Below are 20,353 nucleotides of genomic sequence, written 5' to 3' on the forward strand. Positions count from 1 at the left end.
ACTGTCCCCTGTCCCCAGGTGCCACATCCACAGGGTTTTTAAACGCCTCCAGGGATGGGGACTCAATCCCTGCCCTGGGCAGCCTGTTCTAAAGTCTGGCCAACTTTTCCATGAAGAAATTTTCCCAACACCCAATTTAAACCTGCCCTGGCACAGTCATTCCCTCTCCTCCTGTCCCTGTTCCCTGGCAGCAGAGCCCGATGCCCCTGGCTGTCCCCTCCTGTCAGGAGCTGTGCAGAGCCACAAGGGCCCCCTGAGCCTCCTTTTCTCCAGGCTGAGCCCCGCCAGCTCCCTTTCCGGTCTCTTTTCCCATCAGGGCTGTAAATGTCCAGTTCTCCCTAATCCCAAAGGCCTGAGGGTTTCCAGCTGTCAGCACGGCAGGGCTGGGGCTCTGGGGAGTAATGATCCTGAAGGTTCTTTGGGGGCAGGTGCTTGGCAGCTTCACGGGAAGTTTGGGTTTGCCAGTGGGATGCTTGCTTTGGGAGGGTGAGGCACAGAGGCACCGCTGTTGCAGTGTCCATGAGAAGCAGGGTTGAGTTTTACGGAATGCTGGGCTCCTATCCCACACAATCTGGTGTTATGGGACATTGTCAAGGCACAAGAACCTCAGTGGTGTTGGGGGAGCCTCTGCCAGCATCTCCACCTCTCCCAGGGCATGTCAGCCTCTTCCCCCAGGGGCAGCCACTCCTCTCCTCCACACTTCCCTCTCTGCATCTCTTTTCATGCAGAAGAACATCCTTACCTTTCCTAACCCACCCACCCTATTCCTTCTGGGAAGTCATCCCGATCCCTGTAACATCCAAAACTGCTGTTACTGCTTCACTTTTTGGCTCAGGAGAAGCCTTTGACCCTTCCTGGGAGCAGAGCCACCCAGCAGTGCAGGTTCCTCGTGCTTCCCATGGCTGGGAGCTGTGCCAGGACCACAGCCCTGCAGGACCCAGCTCCTCTGGCTGAGGAACCTCCTGTATGAGGGACCACAGGCCCCTTGCAGGAGGTGCAGGAGCAAAGTTGTTGATGGTCTGCCAAGGGAGGCAGCTGGAGCAGGGCTGCTGCTTCCCAAGGTGTTTGGTTGTGTTGAAACACCGTGTTTGGGGTGTGAAATTGTGTCTGACACTGCCAGGTGGTGACAGGGACACCAGGTGTCCCAGCCTCATGGTGCCTCCTGACTGGATACGAAATCACAGAATCACAGAATCACAGAATCGCACAATCACAGAATCACAGAATTAATGAGGTTGGAAAAGACCTTTGAGATCTTCAATCCATATCCCAACATCCCCTTGTCACCCTGACCATGGCACTCAGTGTCACATCCAGGCTTTCCTTAAACACCTTCAGGGATAGTGACTCCACCACCTCCCTGGGCAGCCCCTTCCAACGCCCTATCTTTCTGGGAAAAAAATTTTCCTGATGTCCAGCATAAACTTCCCCTGGTGCAGCTTAAGGTTGTGTCCCCTTGTCCTGTCACTGCACCTGGGAGCAGAGCCCAACCCACTCCTGGCAGCACCCTCCTGTCAGGGAGTTGTGGAGTTGTGTCCCCCCAGAGCCTCCTCCAGGCTGAGGTTTCCCAGCTCCAGATGGGAATGGGGGTCTGTGAGGAGCAGGAACACCCGGGGTGCTCCATGATCCACGCACGATAACCTTCCCTGCGGGCTCAACATTTCTGCCATAAACGCATTTGTTAAAACCCCACTGAGATCCTGCCACCAAATGGCCCCGAGATGTTCCCAGGTGGATTCCAGCCCCTTGTCCCCACAGGCTGGGCGCAGCTGGCCCGGGAGCAGAATGAGAGGATGGCCGGCCTGCCGCACATCCCGGGCCCTGAGAACCTGCGCCCCTTCACCCCGGCCTCGCTGGCCGCCATCGAGCAGCGCATGGCCGAGGCCGAGGCGCTCCGGATAAAGCGGCAGCAGGTGGAGATGCCTGAGGAAGAGGAGGTCAAGCCCAGCAGTGACCTCGAAGCCGGCAAGAACTTGCCCCTCATCTATGGTGACCCACCCGTGGAGCTCATCGGGACCCCCCTGGAGGATCTGGACCCTTTCTACAAGGACAAGAAGGTGAGGGCCAGAGCTTTGCCCGTGGTAGGCTTGGCCTTAGGTGTAAGTCCCAAGCAAAAGACTCAAGCAGGGACCTCCTGTGCTCTCCACAGTGCTTACCTGAGCCCATCCTGGTGATCCACCACCCCAGACTGCTGCGGTTGCTTCTCTCCCAAAGCAGAGAGCATCTCCATACCTTTGTAGCCCCAAAGAGATCTCCCCTCTGAGGGCAGCCCTTGGTCCGTGCTGTTTTGGGGGGTGTAGAAGGACTAACGCCCCCCCTCCCCTCTTCTCTCCACAGACGTTCATAGTCCTCAACAAGGGCAAGTCCATCTTCCGCTTCTCAGCCACCCCTGCCCTCTACATGCTGGGGCCCTTCAACCCCATCCGCAGAGGAGCCATCAAAGTCCTCATCCATTCATATCCTTGATCTCTGGGATGCTGCTCCATGGCCAGGCCAAGCCCTGGTGTTCAGAGTCCAGACTGCCCCAGGAGAGGGACAAGTGAAGGGGTTCATGATGGGGTGGTGTGGAAACCTCCTGGGCCCCCAGCACGGCCAGGACCTGCTGTCCAGAGCTTTACTCCAAGGTGTAGGTTCTTGATGGGCTCTCTGGAGGCACCAAAAGCTCGCTTCTGGTTGGAGAAGGGAAGAATCAGTTTGGATGGAGAAGGGAAGAAGCCCAAGAGGTGAAGTTTCCTAGGGAGAGGCTGAAGGGTTTTGAGGTCTGGGGAGACTTGGGAAGGAAGGGAAATGTTCATGGGTCAGGAGATCTGGTCCCACTGGGAAGGGTGTGAGCAGGGGTGCTCCAAGGAGGCTTTGGGAGAGGGAAGCAGAGGAACCAGGACAGAGAGAGAAAGGCAGGAGGAGCCCAAGAGCACGAGGGGCATGGCAGGGTGGGTGGAAATGATTCCAGCAGAGCTCTGGAGGAAGTGGGGGTTCATGGCCATGAGGGAGGAGGAAAAGAGGGAGGTTTTGCAGCAGAGGGGGCTAAGCCGAAGAGTTAGAGCTTTCTAGAAAGAGGTTGAAGGTTTTTGAGGTCTGGAGAGACTATGAAGGGAAGGGAAAGATGTATGCAAAGGTGATGGAGAGGAAGGAGCACAGGGAACAGAAAGGGAGGCAGAGCCAGCACCACAGAGCTGGGAAGGGGATCAGAAAGGAAGGGAAGGGGCTGGGACAATGCACAGCAGCAGAGAGGAAAAGAGGGAAGTATGAGCACAGGACTGAGGCAGGAGAGCAGCAGGAGGAGCAGGGCAGGGTGAGGTGCCAAGGTGGCAACCAGGACAAGAGGAACAGGGACACTTGCCTTCCTGACCATGGGGAGGGGGGATCCAGGCACCATCCAGAGCATTTGTCCTTGACCAGGTTTTAAATTATTCAGCATGTTCATCATGATCACCATTTTAACCAACTGCGTGTTTATGACGATGAGCAACCCTCCAGCATGGTCCAAGAACGTGGAGTGAGTCCTCAGACCTCCCCTGGCCATGGGGACAGCCCAGCTTGGCAATGTTCCTCAGAAGGGACAATACCAAGGCTGAGAGAGGGGGGTGGGGATCCAGGCACCCTTCAGCACAGGGGAGGTGTCACTGGGAGGTGTTGGTGGCCCTCGGAAGGGACATCCACACTCTCTGTATGGCATTGAAGAGTGAGAATGTTTCAGAGCTGCCCAAAATCTGGTGGGGTCCCCATGTCTGGAGAGCCTTGAAGAGCAGGTTGGTCTGGGCTGGGTCAGCACTGTCAGTCTGGAGAGGCCGAGCTGATCCACTGATCCAGGGACCATGGATAACCCAGGGGAGAGGGGAAATCCAGCATTTTCTGCTGTGGTTCTGCACAGTCAAGTCTCAGCAGGGCTTTACAGAGAGTGTGGGGGTGGTGGGGCATCAGCAGGGACAGAGGTGCTGCAGAATGGTCACCAGAGGGATTGGTACCTCGAGATGTCCCAGCCCACCTCACGAGGTGAGGAAAAAACATCTCCCAGTGCTGAAAAAACCCATCAGCCCCCAGAGTCAGCTCCTCAAGATATTCCCCCTGGGAGGGGGGACAAAGCCTTGGACCTGGGCAAGTGTGTCCCGAGTGACCAGTCCCATTTCAGATACGCCTTCACTGGGATCTACACCTTCGAGTCTCTCATCAAGATCCTGTCGAGAGGCTTCTGCATTGATGACTTCACATTCCTGCGTGACCCCTGGAACTGGCTGGACTTCATGGTCATCTCCATGGCGTGAGTCCGGTGGGAGGGGGAGGACAGGAGGGAAATTTGGAGGAACAAGGAGTTCTGTTCTGGGCAGAGCCCCTGGAGCTCTTCCCTCTCCTGCCCCACAGCTACATTACCGAGTTCGTGGACCTGGGGAACATCTCTGCTCTCAGGACCTTCCGTGTCCTCCGTGCCTTGAAAACCATCACAGTGATACCAGGTGGGACTTAGAGAAGGGGCCTCCCCTCCGTGCCTTCCCCTGAGCTCAGATATTCCCACCCTTCCCAGCAATTCCTGGTTATTTTGGCAGCTCCAAGAGAAAACAGAGGAAATGAGGTATTCCATAAATTTTCCACGTAAATTCAGCTTTTGGGCCAGGTCCTGCTGATTTTGCATCTTGAAATCAGCTGCACTCATCAGGTTGTTTGGCAGCCCCTGAAGAGGCAGATGTGATGTTTTTAAGGCTCCTTGAAGATGAATTAAGGGAATTTGTGCTCCCAGTGGATTAATGGGTTTGATAAATCAAATCTCTCCATTTTTGAAGTTATGGACTCAATTTTGTGCCCATTGTTGGCTGTCTGGTGCTGAGGCAGAGGTATTTAACATCACCCAAAACATCCAGACTCGTGTGAGGAGCACCTTATCCCTCTGATTGCTGATTTCCAAATTTGATACCATTTCAACATCATGCTTTCAACACCTGCTGCAAACACACAGAAATCTGAAGCATGAGATTGAGCTGAAAATGAGAATTGCTTGCGGTGAATAAATCCTTGTGGTGACCCTGCAGGCTCCAGATCATGAGGGTTCACATTTGAATGTTTTTTTCCTTCATCAAACTAAAAATTGCATTGAGCAAAATGTAAACTGCTGGTTCTTTCTGGAATTACATCCCCAAGGGCTCTGCAGAAATAGCAGTGGCAAAAATAAGCTGGTTTAGAACATCTGACCTTGGTCAGGCCCTCAGAGAACAGGATTTTACCTAAATAGTTTAGGGAATGAGGAGCTGGCAGGAGGACAGGTCTAAAAATCATTTCCTTGGAGAATTTCTCTATGTGAGAAAGCTCTGGGCTCAGAGAAGCTCTGAAGATGAACATTGGGATGTCCCAGCATTAGGATGTCCCAGCATTGCCCATTATCCATGTAGACCTTGGCTGACAGGAACCCCATCCTCTGTGGGAAAACCCCCCTGAGGATCTGTGGATGAGCCTCCCTGGGGAGGGAACGGTGATGTTGTGGGGAGAGATCTGTTAATCCAGGTGCAGGTGTCACTTCGTCACCTTCATTTGGGCACACTAGGGATTTCCCAGCTTGAAGAGATCAGGATGAGGGGTCTGGCAAGGCTCCCAACCACCCAGAGACAGCAATTAGGCCACAGAAGCTTTTCTGGAGCTGGGAGAGCTGCACAGCATCGTACAGCTGGGCCGGCAGAGAGCTCCTCCATGTCCCACTCTGAAGTGCTTCACTCCAGTGGTTTGGTACAAAAAAAATGCCAGATTGTAACATTTAGGGAAAAAAGAAAATCCAAAGGAATTGATGGCTGCCAGACTGGGGTGGGCTTTGGTTTGGATATCCCAAGGCTGGGATGGAGAAGTCACCAGCACCAATCCACGGGTGACAGTTGTGGGGGGCCCTGATGCGTGTGGGGACAGAGCTAGGATGTGATGTGATGGGGGCCTGAAGTCAGGGGTGACACACGTCCCCACCACAGCCAGCACCCGTTGGGGACACTGCAAATTAACCAAGGAGCAATCAGCTCAGTGGTGATGCCTCCCCCCAGGGCTGAAGACGATCGTGGGGGCTCTGATCCAGTCGGTGAAGAAGCTCTCGGATGTGATGATCCTCACGGTTTTCTGCCTGAGCGTCTTCGCCCTCATCGGCCTCCAGCTCTTCATGGGCAACCTCCGGCAGAAGTGTGTGCGCTGGCCTCCCCCCAACAGCACCTTCCTGCAGGATTTGGGGCTGGACAACAACACCTCGGTCAACTCAACCTTCTACAACTTCATGGATGACTTCACCGGGAACTTCACCGGGAACTTCACTGGGAACTTCACTGGGAACAGCACCTTTGACTTCGAGGCCTACATCAGCGATGAAGGTAAAGCTCCTGCAGCTCCTTCTCCTCTGACCCCTCACCCCGGTTCACTCCTCAGTTTCCTGCTCCTACTGGCCACTCCAAGCTTTGCTCACAGGGATCTTCCTGCCAAAGCTGGCGGGTGGAACAGGCTGTACACCCTCACCAAAGGGACAGATGGGATCAAATCCCCCTGGACAGGGACAATGAGGTACACTTGGGCGGGCTGAGCTCTTCCAGGAAGGTTTCACAATGAGAAAGTTTGGATGGAGCAGTCTCCATCTCTCACTTGCTGATCAGGGCCAATGTGCCATCAGTGTGGTTACAGCAGGGACACCAAACCCTTGAGGAGCAGGTGGAACTTTGGGTGGAAAACCAGAGGAAAAGACTCAGGAATGACATTTTGAAGTCACTTTTCACTATCTGGATCCTCCCCCAGGTACCACAGTGCCCAGTGAACCCTTTATGCAATACCACAAAAGCCACAGGAGGGGAGGGAGAGAGAGAGGGAGAGGTGGGACCAGCACAGCTCCTCAGGAAGGTCTACCTTTCTCCTTTCCTACCCTTCTTTGAAAATTTTGCCCAAAATGTGATGGGTTTTTTGTTTGTTCTTAAGTTTTCAGTTTTTAAACTCCACAAGAATGCAAAAATCTAGTAAATCTGCCTGGTAGAGCTGCAGAGTGCCCCACAGGGATGCCCCACATCTCATTCAGGACACAGAGTGAGTCCTGTGTCTGGCTCAAAAGGCCAGGCTGGGTCTCAGCTGAGCTGCTTGGCCCAACCATCAGCTCCAGCATTCATTACAGGAAGGTTTTGGTAGGGGACAAGTTCCATCCATGGGATCTGATGAGCTCTGAGCAAAGAGAAGCTGCCCAAGGCCATGAGTGCAGCAGAGCAGCTGCTGGGGCCAGCCCAAAACCCCGGAATTGCACAAACAGGGTATTTCCTCCCTGAGCCCCCACAGGATAAAGAGAAGCCTTGTGGCAAGAAGGCAGGCAGAGCCAGGGAGGATCCAGGAAGCCCCAGAATCCTGGGAGGGCTGTGCTGGGTGATGTTCAGGATTGGATCCAGCTGCCCTCTGCCACCTCCAGGTGTGGCTGTCTACAGGTGCTCCTCCGTGTCCCTGGGCAGGTCACCTGGGGTGGCACTTGCTTGGCAGCTCCTGTGGCTCTGGATCTGTGCTGGAGCCCCTAAGGAAGAGCTGTAAGGACCCCTGGGGTCCCCACCAGCGATGGGAGCAGCAGGAGAAGGTGCAGCCATGGAGCAGGAGCAGTTTCCCCAGGTTTTCCTGGGACTCCTGCAGCGCCCCATGCTTGGTGCTTCCTGCAAATGCCCCGATTTCCCAGGAAAACAGGCCAGCCCTGATGCTTTGACCTCACATTAACCCATTTTCTAGGTGGCCTGGCCCTGGCCAGATCCAGAGGGATTTCCAGGCTTGGGAGGGACCTGGTTGGATTTATGAAACAATCCCAGGAGCTCCCTGTGACAACAACAAAATCAACAGAGAGTGGATAACCATGTGCCTGACACTGGGAGTCAACAAATTCCGCTGGGATTCAAGGAATTTCCCTGACAGCAAGTTGCACCCAAGAGTTTGAAAATCAATGTTTGTGCTTATTTATTTATTTATTCATTCCTTTTTATTCCTTGCTCTTTCCCCACCTGCAAAGCCAATTACTACTTCCTGGAGGGAGCCCTGGACGCCCTGCTCTGTGGGAACAGCAGCGACGCTGGGTGAGTGAGACCCCCTCCCTCTGGACCCCTGGGACAGGGAGCTGGCACAGCTCATGAGACCCCTGGTGCTTGCGATGGGAGAGGGTTGGGGCTGGGAATGTGGCTCTGCAGGGGAACAGTCCAGGAATCCCAGTGGATCAGCTTGGGGACCACCCTGAAGTATCAGCTGGATCATCCCAATGGTACCAGCTCAAGGATATCAGTCTGGGCATCACAACTGAATCAGCTTCAGCTGGAAACCATTCAGGCATCCCAGATTTATCAGCTTGAGGGTTCTCAGTCTGAGAACCTGCCTGTGTCAGCTTTGGGGGGCATCATCTATCACACAGGGGCAGGTGGTGTCAGTCCAGGCATCCCACCTGTGCCATCCTGGAGGGGACGGTCCCCCCGCTGCACACCCTCTCCGTAGGGATGGATTTGGCTGCGGGGCCATGCCAGGGTCTCATCCCTGCTGTCCCCCCGGCAGGAAGTGCCCCGAGGGCTATGAGTGCATGAAGGCCGGGAGGAACCCCAACTATGGCTACACCAGCTACGACACCTTCAGCTGGGCCTTCCTGGCCCTCTTCCGCCTCATGACCCAGGACTTCTGGGAGAACCTCTTCCAGCTGGTAGGCACTGCCCCTCCACCCCTGAGCAAGAGTTCCTCTTGTCTCTGTGCTGCCCTTGAGGTGGAAAGTCACTGACTGGAAACTTGTGGGTCCTTCTCCTGTGTTTTGTGGATCCAGCCAGGATCAGTGGGGATGGGGATGGTCCCTTTTATTCCTTCCCTAACATGGGAGTGCAGTGTATTTCCCAGGGTGCTGTCAGCTCCAGCATGGAAATCAGGGATTTATAAGATTGTCCAGAGCATCTCTGGCTCGAGCTGAGGGACAGGATAAGGAGAAGAAGCCAGGTCACTTGTCCCCTCATTGAGGTTTCCTCTATGGAGACACCACAAAACCCCAGCTGACTCTGGCTCCAGAGGCTGGCCAGGTAAAAGGGATCCTAAGGCTTCAAAATGTCATTCCAGGGAACCTAAGGCTATCCCTGTCCTCTGGGAAGGTTTGCCCAGATGATCAGAGTCAGATAAAGACCATGCTGTCCTGAAGGTGAGCCCTGAGAAGGTGGGGGCTGAGCAAAGCAAGTCAGTGATGGAATATTGGTCCCACCTCCATCACCCCCAGCCCTTGGGAACCTTGGGAACCAAGGCTTCTCTCTGCCTCCCACCAGTCCCAGCCCAGTGCCAGGGCCTGCAGGAAGGTCCATTGGGCAATGACCAACCCTTGGAGAAGACAGAAGCAGAATATTTCCCTCCTACCACAACCAGGAGGGGCAGCACCTTCTCTTGGGAGCGTCACCAAAGTGACATCGTGACATCCCTGCCACCTCTTCCCACAGACACTGCGGGCAGCAGGGAAAACCTACATGATCTTCTTTGTGGTGGTCATCTTCCTGGGCTCCTTCTACCTCATCAACCTCATCCTGGCCGTGGTGGCCATGGCTTACGCCGAGCAGAACGACGCCACCATGCTGGAGGAGCAGCAGAAGGAGGAGGAATTCCAGCAGCTCATGGAGCAACTGAAGAAGCAGCAAGAGGAGCAGGAAAGGCTGGTGAGTTGGAAGAGTGGAGGCCTAAATGAAAGGTCTTGGGGATAGGGAGAGGAAATGGAGGCAACACCAAGCATGGTGTAAAATCCAGATAAAAACTCCATTTGGTCCTTAGGAAGTAGAGAAAAAGTGGAGTGACTATTTTGGGCATCACATCTGAAGCAAAAAAACTGAGATACTATCATGGGTGGGGACAAAAAAGGCTGAAAAGATCAAATTTCCACATGCAAATCCCAGCCCAGGGTGCACTGGGAGGCAGCAGAGAGGAGCAGCCCAGGGATGTTTGAGAGGAGGAGGAGGTGAGGGACATAAAAGGCCTCAGAAGTTCCAGTGGATCTCCTGCAGCAGCCTGGCAGGAGCCCAGCTCGGTGCCACCAGGGCACACAGGAGGCACGCAGGGGCAGCTGCAGCACAGCTCAATGTGTCAGTAAACCCTTGGCTTTGGAGACACAACCAAGGGCTCGAGACACCCTGAACCTCACCAGGGAGGTCTGGTGTCCTTATGGGAGCCAAGGAAACTGGAATGGTGGAAGTGTCCATACTCATTGCAGGAGGGTTGGAAACGAATGGTCTTCCTGGTCCTTTCCAACCCAAACCACCCTGGGATTCAATGAACACCAGCTGGGAAGGGACCTCCAGGATCATCTGTTCCAGCCCTGCTTGGCCAAAGCACAACCTGGACAGGACATGTCCTGTTGTGGTGCCAGGTCCTTGGGAATGTTTTTCAGTACAACATTCCTAAAAACATGGCCAAAAACCTCTGGTGCTGCAGCCCAGCCATTTTCCAGCTCTAACTATCCTTTTGGTCCATGTCAGCAGCATCTGCAGGAGGCATCCCTGAAAATCTCGTCTGGGCAAGACATGACCTCCTTCACATGCAGAGAGGCACAAACCAATGTTTGACTCTCCAGAGCCTCTTATCTCTCTTCTCTTATCTGTCCAGAGCTACAGCATCCCCTGGAAGTGGCTTGTTCTTCTCTGGCTGCTGCTGTTTGCAGGAAGGGTCTGAGCCAGCCCTGCCCGAGGGTCAGGCTGGTGCTGAGGCCCCTTCCCTGAAAAATCCACCAGGGAAGTGCCCAAAGGCTTTGTTAAGGGATGTCTTCCTTTAGAGTCACACAGAGAAATGAAAAATACAAAAGGAATTAAGCTGAGAGTGAGGGCAAAGCATCCACAAGAAATGGGGGCTTGGATCAATGTAATACCCCATGATTAAAGGTGGAAAATGTCCTGGATTTCAGCAATGTGCTGTGAGAACAGAGAATTTCCCACTCCGCTGTGGCATCCTCAGTGCTATGAGAGGGTGTAATAAACTTCAAATTTTAATTGCACTGTTGAAAAGAAAAAAATAAAGGACAAAAAAATACTTTTTTTTTTTTTTGCATGCAATGGAAATGTGTTAATACAAAATTTAGTGCAAGTGCAAAAATCCTGAAGGTCACATTTCAGCAAGAGCCTTGAGGATTTTGCTTCTTTGCCATTTTGGATGAGAGTTCACTGCAAAGGGCAAAGTTTCCTGCTTGAAGGACCAAGGTTTGCTCAGTTTTGTCCTTAGGAATTATTCTCCCTGACCAAATCTGAACAGACCTAACTCAGCTGTGGAGAGCTGAGTGCAGGGGTGCAAGAGAAAGGGAAAACTGTAATTTGTGTAATTTTGTGTAAAACTGTAATTCTTTTTTATTTGTGATAATAGAAGTTAGAGGTTAGAGGTGGTGTTGTAGTGGGAGGTCGGTAGTTTCAATGGTTATAAAATGGTGTTTGTTGAATAGTTTATGTTTGGTATTGGGGGTTGTTATTTTGTTGTATGGTAACTTTTTGTAGGGAAAAGGGAAAGGGAAAGGGAAAGGGAAAGGGAAAGGGAAAGGGAAAGGGAAAGGAAAAGGAAAAGGAAAAGGAAAAGGAAAAGGAAAAGGAAAAGGAAAAGGAAAAGGAAAAGGAAAAGGAAAAGGAAAAGGAAAAGGAAAAGGAAAATGCTTGGAAATCCAGGACGTCTTGGGTTGGAAGGAAGATGAAAGCTCATCCAGTCCCCCCCTGCCATGGGACACCTCCCACTACCCCATGTTGCTCCAAGCCTCCTCCATCCATCACTTCCAGGAAGGGAAGGAATTTTCCCAGCCCCTGGAGCCCTCAGCCACCATGGGATGTCCCCATGGCTGCGGACATAGGGGTGACAGGGATGGGCTTGTGCAGTTGCAGGAGCGCTCATCCAGCAGCAATTCCCTGCCCAGCAGCGTGGCCGGGAAGGGGCACGACTCGGACCTCAACAGTGACCAGGACAAGGCCAAGGACTGCAACGGGCAGGTGGTGCCCAAGATCACCCTGCAGAGATCCGACACCGTGATTGATGTAGGTGCCAGCTCTGCCCCTGCCATCCCTGAGGGTGCCCAGCCTCCTGAGGTGCCAGGCTTGTGCCCACCTCGCTATGGGTTGGGTCCTACAAGCCTTTTTGGGGTGCCCACCTTGCACTCAGAGGTCTCTCCAGACCATCCCCTGTTTTCTGCCTGCTCTGTCTTTCAGAGCATGGAATAACTTTGCATCCCTCCCTCCTCTCCTCCCAGTTCAACCCCACCCATGAGCCGGAGAAGCCAGACCTCAACCACCTCACTGTGGGCAACCAAGATGGGCCAGGGCTGGAGAAGAGGGTGGGAAGTGCTATCAGTGTCATCTCCAACGCTGTGGAAGGTATGTCCTGCTGGGTGAGGGTCCGGGTCAATGCTGGAGGGCCTGGGTTTGGTGACAGTGGCTGTCCCAAATTCCCAGCCCCACACAAGGGATGACTCCAGCCCTGGGGTCTCCATATGGGGTCAGTGATGCTTAAGCCAGACTTTTCACCCCAGCTCACTGGGATGATGCCTGGAGGTAATAATCCAATATCTCACACAAATTAAAGGGATTGGAGCTGATTAAAAGAATTTCCAGAGCCAACTGGGAACTGCTGAGCAGCTTCCCATGAGCTGCTGTGTCAGCTTCAGCAAAAAGCACCATGAACTCAGCAGTTCCTGTCCCCTGTCCCTCCAAGAATAGGCATGAAACCCTCTGGCCAGCCCAGACCAGTCCCTTCGGATGTCCTGGCAATCTCAGGGTGGCAGGGACACCTCAAATCCTGCCCAGGGGCTGGGAGCAGGACTGGATCCACAGTTCCCTGGCTGATCTGCCTTTCCATCCCTCTCCAGTTTGGAGGGCCAGGTCTACATCATCTCTGTGCCTGGGCATGGGAAGGCTCCTCCTGTATTTTTTGGGTGTCACAGTACAAAAAAGGTCTAAAGCTTTTAAAAAGTGTCCAAAGGAGGGCTAAGAAGATGATGAAGGATGTGGAGGAGCCACATGAGGGGTGGCTGAGGTCACTTGGTTTGTTCAGCTGGAGAAGAGGAGCCTGAGGTGAGACCTCAGCTCCTCCCAAGGGGCAGCTCCAATCTCTGCTCCTTGTGACCAAGGACAGGACAAGGGGACGAGCTTGTGCCAGGGGGATTTGGGATGGATCTCAGGGAAAGGTTCTTCCCCCAGAGGTGCTGGCACTGCCCAGGCTCCCCAGGGAACGGGCACAGACCTGAGGCTGCCAGAGCTCCAGGAGGGTTTGGACAGCGCTGCCAGGGATGCCCAGGGTGGGATTGTTGGAATGTCTGGGCAGGGCCAGGGGCTGGATCAATGATCCCTGTGGGTGTCTTCCAGCTCAGGCTATTCCATGCTATCAAAATCATAGATCATCCAGAGCAGGTCCAGGACCTCAGGGGAACTTCTCCTGAAGGTCAGCACTTGCCCACCCAGGTGAGGACAAGATAATCCCACACTTTTCCTTTCCTACCCTCAGAGCTGGAAGAAGCTCACCAGAAATGCCCACCCTGGTGGTACAAATTCGCCCACACATTCCTGGTATGGAATTGCTGCCGTCCGTGGGTGAAGCTGAAGGAGTTTGTCAAGCTGGTGGTGATGGACCCCTTCGTGGACCTGGGCATCACCATCTGCATCGTGCTCAACACTCTCTTCATGGCCATGGAGCACTACCCCATGACAGAAGAGTTCGAGAACGTGCTGACTGTGGGGAACCTGGTAGGGCGCTCCATCCGTCCCTTTCAAACCCCCCCCCCCCCCCCCCCCCACCCCAGAGGGCAGATCCCCCTCTGCTGCTGTGCGACACATCCCAGGTGCTGCCAGAACACTGCAGGGCTCTGCCCACAGCATCCCTGCACAGGGCTGGGCCCTGGCATGGCCCAGACCGAGGGCACTGATGGCACTGGGATCCACCATTCCCTGCTCCCCTCCTGCTGCATCCCTGCCAGGCTTGGTGCATCCTGAGCCACCCTCTGCATCACAACCCTGGGTGACACCACAGTGTCCCCACAGAAATGTTGGGTGCCACGGGGCAGAGCAGAGGGTGTTCGAGACTGAGGGAGCAAACAGGTCCCCATTGAGCAGGAAGCAACAATGCAGCATTAAAATTAATAATAATCAGGAATTTGTCCAGTGGAATCACTGCAAATCTCAGCTGTCCTGATTTTATAGATGCATTTAGTGGCTGCTCCTGCTTGGAGCTGGTGACAAATGTCTCTGAGCTGGATGGATCTGCTGCGGGAGCCCCCTGGCAGCGGTGGGCAATGCACTGAGGAACGGGAGCGCTCCCATCTCCTGGGCTGCCCCTGTGCCCTGCTCCAGCACCTGCGGGGCTCTAGAAGCGCAGCCTGCAGTGACAGACGCCGCTGCCCGGGCGGGCGGGACCGGCTCTGGTTTCATTCAGGAAATACAAGGGGATTAATGGGCCGGGGCTCAAGGCACGGCCGGGCTGAGGCGGCTCCAGAGCTTCCTTCGAGCCAGGAGCGGATCCTGGCTGCGGGTGCAGCCCCGGGGGATGATCTGCTGGGGAAGGGCCAGGTGGGGATGGGAGCAGGAGGAGGAGAACCCCCTGAGCTGGGGCTGCCCCACATCCCCTGCCCGTGCCCGGGCTGGGAGCTGCCTGCCCACCACACGGTGTACAGGACAAGGGCAGGGATCAGCTGGGAGGAGCAGGACAGGGGATGTTTGTGGGCTGGCATGCTGGGGACACGTGGGGACAATCCCCTACGATACTGAAGCAGGACAAGGGATGTTTGTGGCTTGCCATGCAAAGGACACGTGGGGACAATCCCCTGGGATGCAGTTGCAGGAGCAGGACAGGAACATTGTCAGGCTGGCATGCAAGGGACGTGTGGGGACACCCCTCGGGATGCAGGAGCCTCCCTGCTGCTCCTCCCTGCTCCGTGAGAGACAGACCTGTCCCAACACCGTCCCCAGTCAGGGCAGATCTGTCACAGGCCCTCTGCATGTGCTGTGCCGTGGAATTGCAGCAAGGACGGTGACTGTCAGCTGGCTGAGCCCTCTCTGCAGTGACGCAATGCTGCAGGTGCTGCTGTGGCCCCAGGAAAGGAGCAATGTGTAAAATCCAGCTCAGCTGTCACTGGGCTCAGGGAGGGACAGGGGCATCCCAGCAGCAGCCCAGTTCCCAGTGCTGGGCATCTGTGATTTCCCAGTCATTCCAAAGGTGTCTCCTTGCCAAGGAGATTTTATTTTTAATTTTCAGCTGCCAATACTCACCTTTGTGTCCCTCCAGAGGAATCGGTCACCAGTATTCCCAGTCTGGCTTTACCAGCCACACTGGGCAGCACCTGGGGAGCTTGTTCCCAACTGGGACTGGCCCTAACAGGGGGAAATGCTTTGGGAATACACCAAAAAAGAGGGATGCTGCCCACCCCACAGCTCAGCACTGGTTTATGAACAAGTGGTCAAGGGTGCTGCTTCCCACAGGTCTTCACAGGGATCTTCACGGCAGAGATGGTCCTGAAGCTCATTGCTCTGGATCCCTACGAGTATTTCCAGCAGGGCTGGAACATCTTTGACAGCTTCATCGTCACTCTGAGCCTGGTGGAGCTGGGCTTGGCCAACGTGCAGGGGCTCTCCGTGCTCCGCTCCTTCCGCCTGGTACGTGCCGGGGATACCTGGGCGGTGACAGGGACAGGGTGGGGGTGGCTTGTCCAGCCTCCTTCATGGTGGAGGCTCAGCTTGGGAGGGCCTCACCTGGACCCTGTTAAAGACAAGGCTAAGTTAAATATTCAGGGAAGTTGGAGTCAGAGCAGTTGCAGGTTTAACCCCTCCTGCCTTGGTCAAACAGCCCTGGAGGTTCAAATGGCAGTGGCACAGCCTTGCTGTGGCGATGACACCCCCAGCCACCCCCCTTCTCTCCTTGCCCCCCGCAGCTGAGGGTTTTCAAGCTGGCCAAGTCCTGGCCCACTCTCAACATGCTCATCAAGATCATCGGCAACTCCGTGGGTGCCCTGGGCAACCTCACGCTGGTTCTGGCCATCATCGTCTTCATCTTCGCTGTGGTAGGGATGCAGCTCTTCGGCAAGAGCTACATCGAGTGCGTGTGCAAGATCTCGGTGGACTGCACCCTGCCCCGCTGGCACATGAACGACTTCTTCCACTCCTTCCTCATCGTCTTCCGCATACTCTGTGGGGAGTGGATCGAGACCATGTGGGACTGCATGGAGGTGGCTGGCCAGACCATGTGCCTCATCGTCTTCATGATGGTCATGGTCATCGGCAACCTCGTGGTGAGGCTGGGGGACCCTTGCTGGGGGCAGGGACAGAGGGGCTGGTGGGGTGGGGACGCCTCTGTCCAGCTCAGCTTTTCCACAGGGCTCTGCCCGTGGCAGGGTCTGGTTGGAGCTGCAGGGAGCACAGGGATTCTTCTCCCTCCCCAGGCCCTTCAGATCGGCTGTGTGTCAGCCCTGTGTAAAACAGAGGGAGGAATGATTCCTGAGGGACCTCCAGCTGAAACCAGACCAGGAACTGGGGAGAAACTGAGGCATAAAAAACACAAACGGGCTTTAGGCAGTGGCAGGAGCCACTCTGGGATAAAACAGCGCTGAGCTTCAAGCTGCCCTGTGTCCTCCACTTGGCTTTTCCAGCTTTCCTGCCCCATTTCCCACCCTCCTGATGAGGGATGGAGGCAGAGCTCCATCTATCCATCCATCCCACCCTTTGCTCCAGGTGCTTTTGGGAGCAGCACCCCCCCCCCCGAAGGCTTCTTCAGATCCCCAACCTCGCCAGCCCTCACCGTGCTCCAGGGGGCATCTGGTGATGGCCAACCTTCTTCCCTGAGTTTGTGGGATCCCCTGCTCCCCTCACCCCCATCCTACACCCCACCCTCCCCACTGCCCCGAGCTGCCTGTGCTGCCTGAGCCGCAGGTTTGCGAGCTCCAGGCGAGCGTGAAATCCTTTCTAAACTTGGTAACCCCATCGCTGGCAGCTCTGGAGCTTGTTTTGCAGCCTGCGTGGGCCCTGCTCTCCCTTCTTGAGGAGCAGGGCTGAGGAGGGAAGCGCCGACTCGCTCCTATTACTTGCCGGGATTGTGTAATCCCTTTGGAATTTGCTTTGAAAAACTATCTGCCCCCGGGAGCTGCTGAACCCTGTCCCCAGGGAGGCTCTGAAAGGAGCCCAGGGAGAAGCCCAGAGCAGCCCCCGGCTCGGGTCAGCTTGGAGTGTCCCAGTTTGAGGGCAGAAAGTTGGGGTTTGGGTGCCTCTTGGCTTCCCTGGTTCATGCCAGGGATTTGGGGTTTTGAATGGAGAGCCCCTGGCTGCAGACCCTGCCCAGGGCGGTGCTGGGCAGACGAGGGGAGCAGCCCCGTGCCCCCCGGGCTGCCCATCTCCCACCAGCCAGCAAAGGCTTGTGATGCCACCTTTGCAGGGGATGGTGAGGCTGGGTCAGGCTGAAAATCACCCACAAGGGCACCGGTAAGGAGCAGGAGCCTGTCCAGAGCCATCCGCAGGGAGTGCAGGAGTTTGGACTGGGAATCCCAGCTGGGGCTCCCTGCAGAGCCCTCCCAAAAGGGGCTCTGGAAGGTTTCCCTCTTCTGGAGCTCCTTTTTGGAGCAGCACAGTCCACCCACCTCTCCAGGGGACTGCTCTGGAGAAGGCACGGGGGCAGCACAATTTCAGCTGGTGGGGTCAGTGACTGCCCTCCCCGCCGTGCCATTGTCCCCTCCCAGAGGTGTGGGTGTCCCCATCTCAGATGTGCTATTGTCCCCTCCCAGAGGTGTGGGTGTCCCCATCTCAGATGTGCTATTGTCCCCTCCCAGAGGTGTGGGTGTCCCCATCTCAGATGTGCTATTGTCCCCTCCCAGAGGTGTGGGTGTCCCCATCCCCGCGGTGCCATTGTCCCCATCCCAGAGGTGCCAGTGTCCCCATCCCAGAGGTGCCAGTGTCCCCATCCCAGAGGTGTCATTGTCCCCTCCCAGAGGTGCACCCCAGCCCTCAGGGCAGCTCTGCAGCTCCTGCACGGGTTCCATTTACAGCCCAGCAGAGAAACACAGAGCACAAACACGGCCAGAGCCCTCTGTGCCCTCCTCCTCCTCTCTGCCAGGCTCTCCTGGCCGTGCCTCAGGTATTTCCGAGCCCTGGAGCGCGTCCCAGAGGCTCCCAAGTCCCCCCCTGCAGGGAGGTGTGTGTTTCTCCGTGCTTCCCGTACGCAGGAAGGTGACCTGTCCTTTGCTCTTAATGACACTTTGAGCATTTCCTTTGGGGTTATTCAGGGAAAAGGGAGGAAGTCAGTCGGGTGACAAGGTAATGGAGTCCTGTCCAACAAACCCAGAGCCAGCGGCACCCATTAACTGTAACTGGTACTTAACCGGGACATTCGACTGCTGGGCCCGCGGGGATTTATTTAAAGACGTGGTTTAAGGCACATGGCATGAGCCATGTGAAAACAGCAGTGTCCTTGGATAGCAGCTAATTCCCGTCTCAGATGCGCTGCTGGCACCGCACAGCACGGCACAAACACCGACAGCTGTGGGCTGGCTCCGTCCCTGCTCTGCCCCGCGGGGGTGCCTATCCCACCCCTCTGCTCCCGAGCTGCTCCCGGTTCCTGGCAGGCAGCAACCCCAGCTGTGCCAGGAGAGGCTGTGGTGGGCTCCAGTCACGTTTTGGGATGGTGAAGTAGAAGGGGAAGCACACGAGCCCATGCTTGGAGTTACTCAGAGCATTTACTGGCTCGTGCTGAGGTTGAAACCTCGCTTTGATGGAGCAGAGCAGTGTTCGGGACACAGGGATGGGATCACAGCTGGGCCCGGGCTCCTCCATGGCCCCAGGGTGTGGGAGACCCTCAGGAGCTTGCTGGGCATCTGGGCTACCAAAGGCAGGGAAGAGAAGAGGAAGAGCTGCAGCTGAGAGGACAAGCAGGAGGTTGCATTCTGGGGAGAAGGGACATAATCACAGAACCGTGGAATCCCAGACTGGTTGGGGTTGGAAGGGACATTAAAGAGCACTGGGCCCCACCCTGTGACATGGCCAGGGACACCTTCCACCATCCCAGGTTGCTCCAAGCCCTGTCCAGCCTGGTTTTGGACATTTCCAGGGATCCAGGGGCAGCCACAAGAGCTGAGTTGCATCCCTGGGGCTGGTGGGGAGAAGCACCAGAGGTTTGGGGAGTCCCCCATGGGATTCCTGGAGCTCCATGAGAGCAAAGGAAGGGACACACTCACGGATCCACAGCAGAGCTTGAGAGGAGCTGAAACCATGACTGGCATCACTTACAGAGGGATCTGCAGGACCATGGGAGCCCATGGTGAGGTGGAAGGCATCAGAGCCCAGGGGGTTTGAGGAGGAGCATGTTCATGTCCTCCAGGAACTGGGATTGGCACCTCTGCAGTTCCCAGAGCTGGTGAGGGCAGGGTAGAGCCCATGAGATGCTCAGTGAAGGGGTTCCGCCACAGCCACCAGTGATCCCTGCAGCTCCAGAGGGAAATCCTGAGGCTCAGGACCCGCTGGACCTCAGGGCTGGCATTTGCTTTGTCCCCCCAGGTGCTAAACCTGTTCCTGGCTCTGCTGCTGAGCTCCTTCAGCGCCGACAGCCTGGCGGCATCAGACGACGATGGGGAGATGAACAACCTGCAGATCGCCATCGGCCGCATCACCCGCGGCATCGCCTTCGCCAAGGCCTCGCTCCTGGCGCTGCTGCGCCGGCTCTGGAAGGGCAAGAAGGTGGCACCAGAGGAAGAGCAGGACCCCAGCAAGAGGGACAACTCTGTGCTCAACCACATGGACACGGCCCTGGAGCCCAAGTCAGGGTACCTGGATGGCATCACGGGCAAGGAGCACATTTTCATGGATGAGCTGGACCACATGAATTTCATCAACAACCCCAACCTGACAGTGCAGGTCCCCATCGCCTCTGAGGAGTCTGACCTCTACGAGGAGACCAGCACCCAGTCTGACACCGAGGACACCACCAAGGTCAGGAAGGCGGGTGGAAGGGAAGGGTTTCACCCCAAAACTGGGACTGGCCCGTTCTTACTGTGCTGCCCAAAGAGTGATGTTGGTTTGGGTCACTTTCACCTTTCTCACAGGGCACAGCATGGGCCAAACTTGTCATTTTCCAAGCTGGCATATCCCAGTGTAAGCTGGAGTGGAGGGGAGGGTCCAAGCAGGGCTTTGGCTGGTTTGGGTCAGACTATGGGGTTATTGCTGATGCCAGAGGGCCCCAGCGCACCACAGGGGCAGTGCAAGGGTCAGAGCACCATTTTGGGGTTAAAGATGTCCCAGAGGAACCTGATGCCAGGAAATCTGCTGATGGCACTATCATTGGATCCACTGCTAATGCCTCGGAAAGCACCATCCTGGGGGGGCCTGAACCAGATGGAGGAGCTTAGCAGGGGTGAACATGAAGCGAGGGGTGTGGGATCCAAAGCTGAGACAGCTGAGCC

The 20,353-nt window shown here is 55.7% G+C and overlaps 1 protein-coding gene across 1 annotated transcript in view; it reads left to right on the forward strand.

Moving 5' to 3' along the window:
- Positions 1-1,761: 1,761 nt before the first annotated feature.
- SCN4A (sodium voltage-gated channel alpha subunit 4) overlaps positions 1,762-20,353 on the forward strand; it is a 34,860-nt gene continuing 16,268 nt past the window's right edge. Inside the window, exons 1-15 of the mRNA XM_068212051.1 lie at positions 1,762-2,057; positions 2,338-2,456; positions 3,407-3,496; positions 4,130-4,258; positions 4,360-4,451; positions 6,012-6,329; positions 7,976-8,039; positions 8,506-8,647; positions 9,417-9,629; positions 11,814-11,969; positions 12,182-12,305; positions 13,432-13,670; positions 15,399-15,572; positions 15,848-16,204; positions 19,452-19,883. Coding sequence (XP_068068152.1) covers positions 1,794-2,057; positions 2,338-2,456; positions 3,407-3,496; positions 4,130-4,258; positions 4,360-4,451; positions 6,012-6,329; positions 7,976-8,039; positions 8,506-8,647; positions 9,417-9,629; positions 11,814-11,969; positions 12,182-12,305; positions 13,432-13,670; positions 15,399-15,572; positions 15,848-16,204; positions 19,452-19,883 — 2,913 coding nt within the window. The 5' untranslated portion in view covers positions 1,762-1,793. The remainder of the gene's footprint in view (positions 2,058-2,337; positions 2,457-3,406; positions 3,497-4,129; positions 4,259-4,359; positions 4,452-6,011; positions 6,330-7,975; positions 8,040-8,505; positions 8,648-9,416; positions 9,630-11,813; positions 11,970-12,181; positions 12,306-13,431; positions 13,671-15,398; positions 15,573-15,847; positions 16,205-19,451; positions 19,884-20,353) is intronic.

This window comes from Anomalospiza imberbis, chromosome 22 (genome assembly GCF_031753505.1).
Source record: "Anomalospiza imberbis isolate Cuckoo-Finch-1a 21T00152 chromosome 22, ASM3175350v1, whole genome shotgun sequence".
Lineage (NCBI taxonomy): Eukaryota > Metazoa > Chordata > Aves > Passeriformes > Viduidae > Anomalospiza > Anomalospiza imberbis.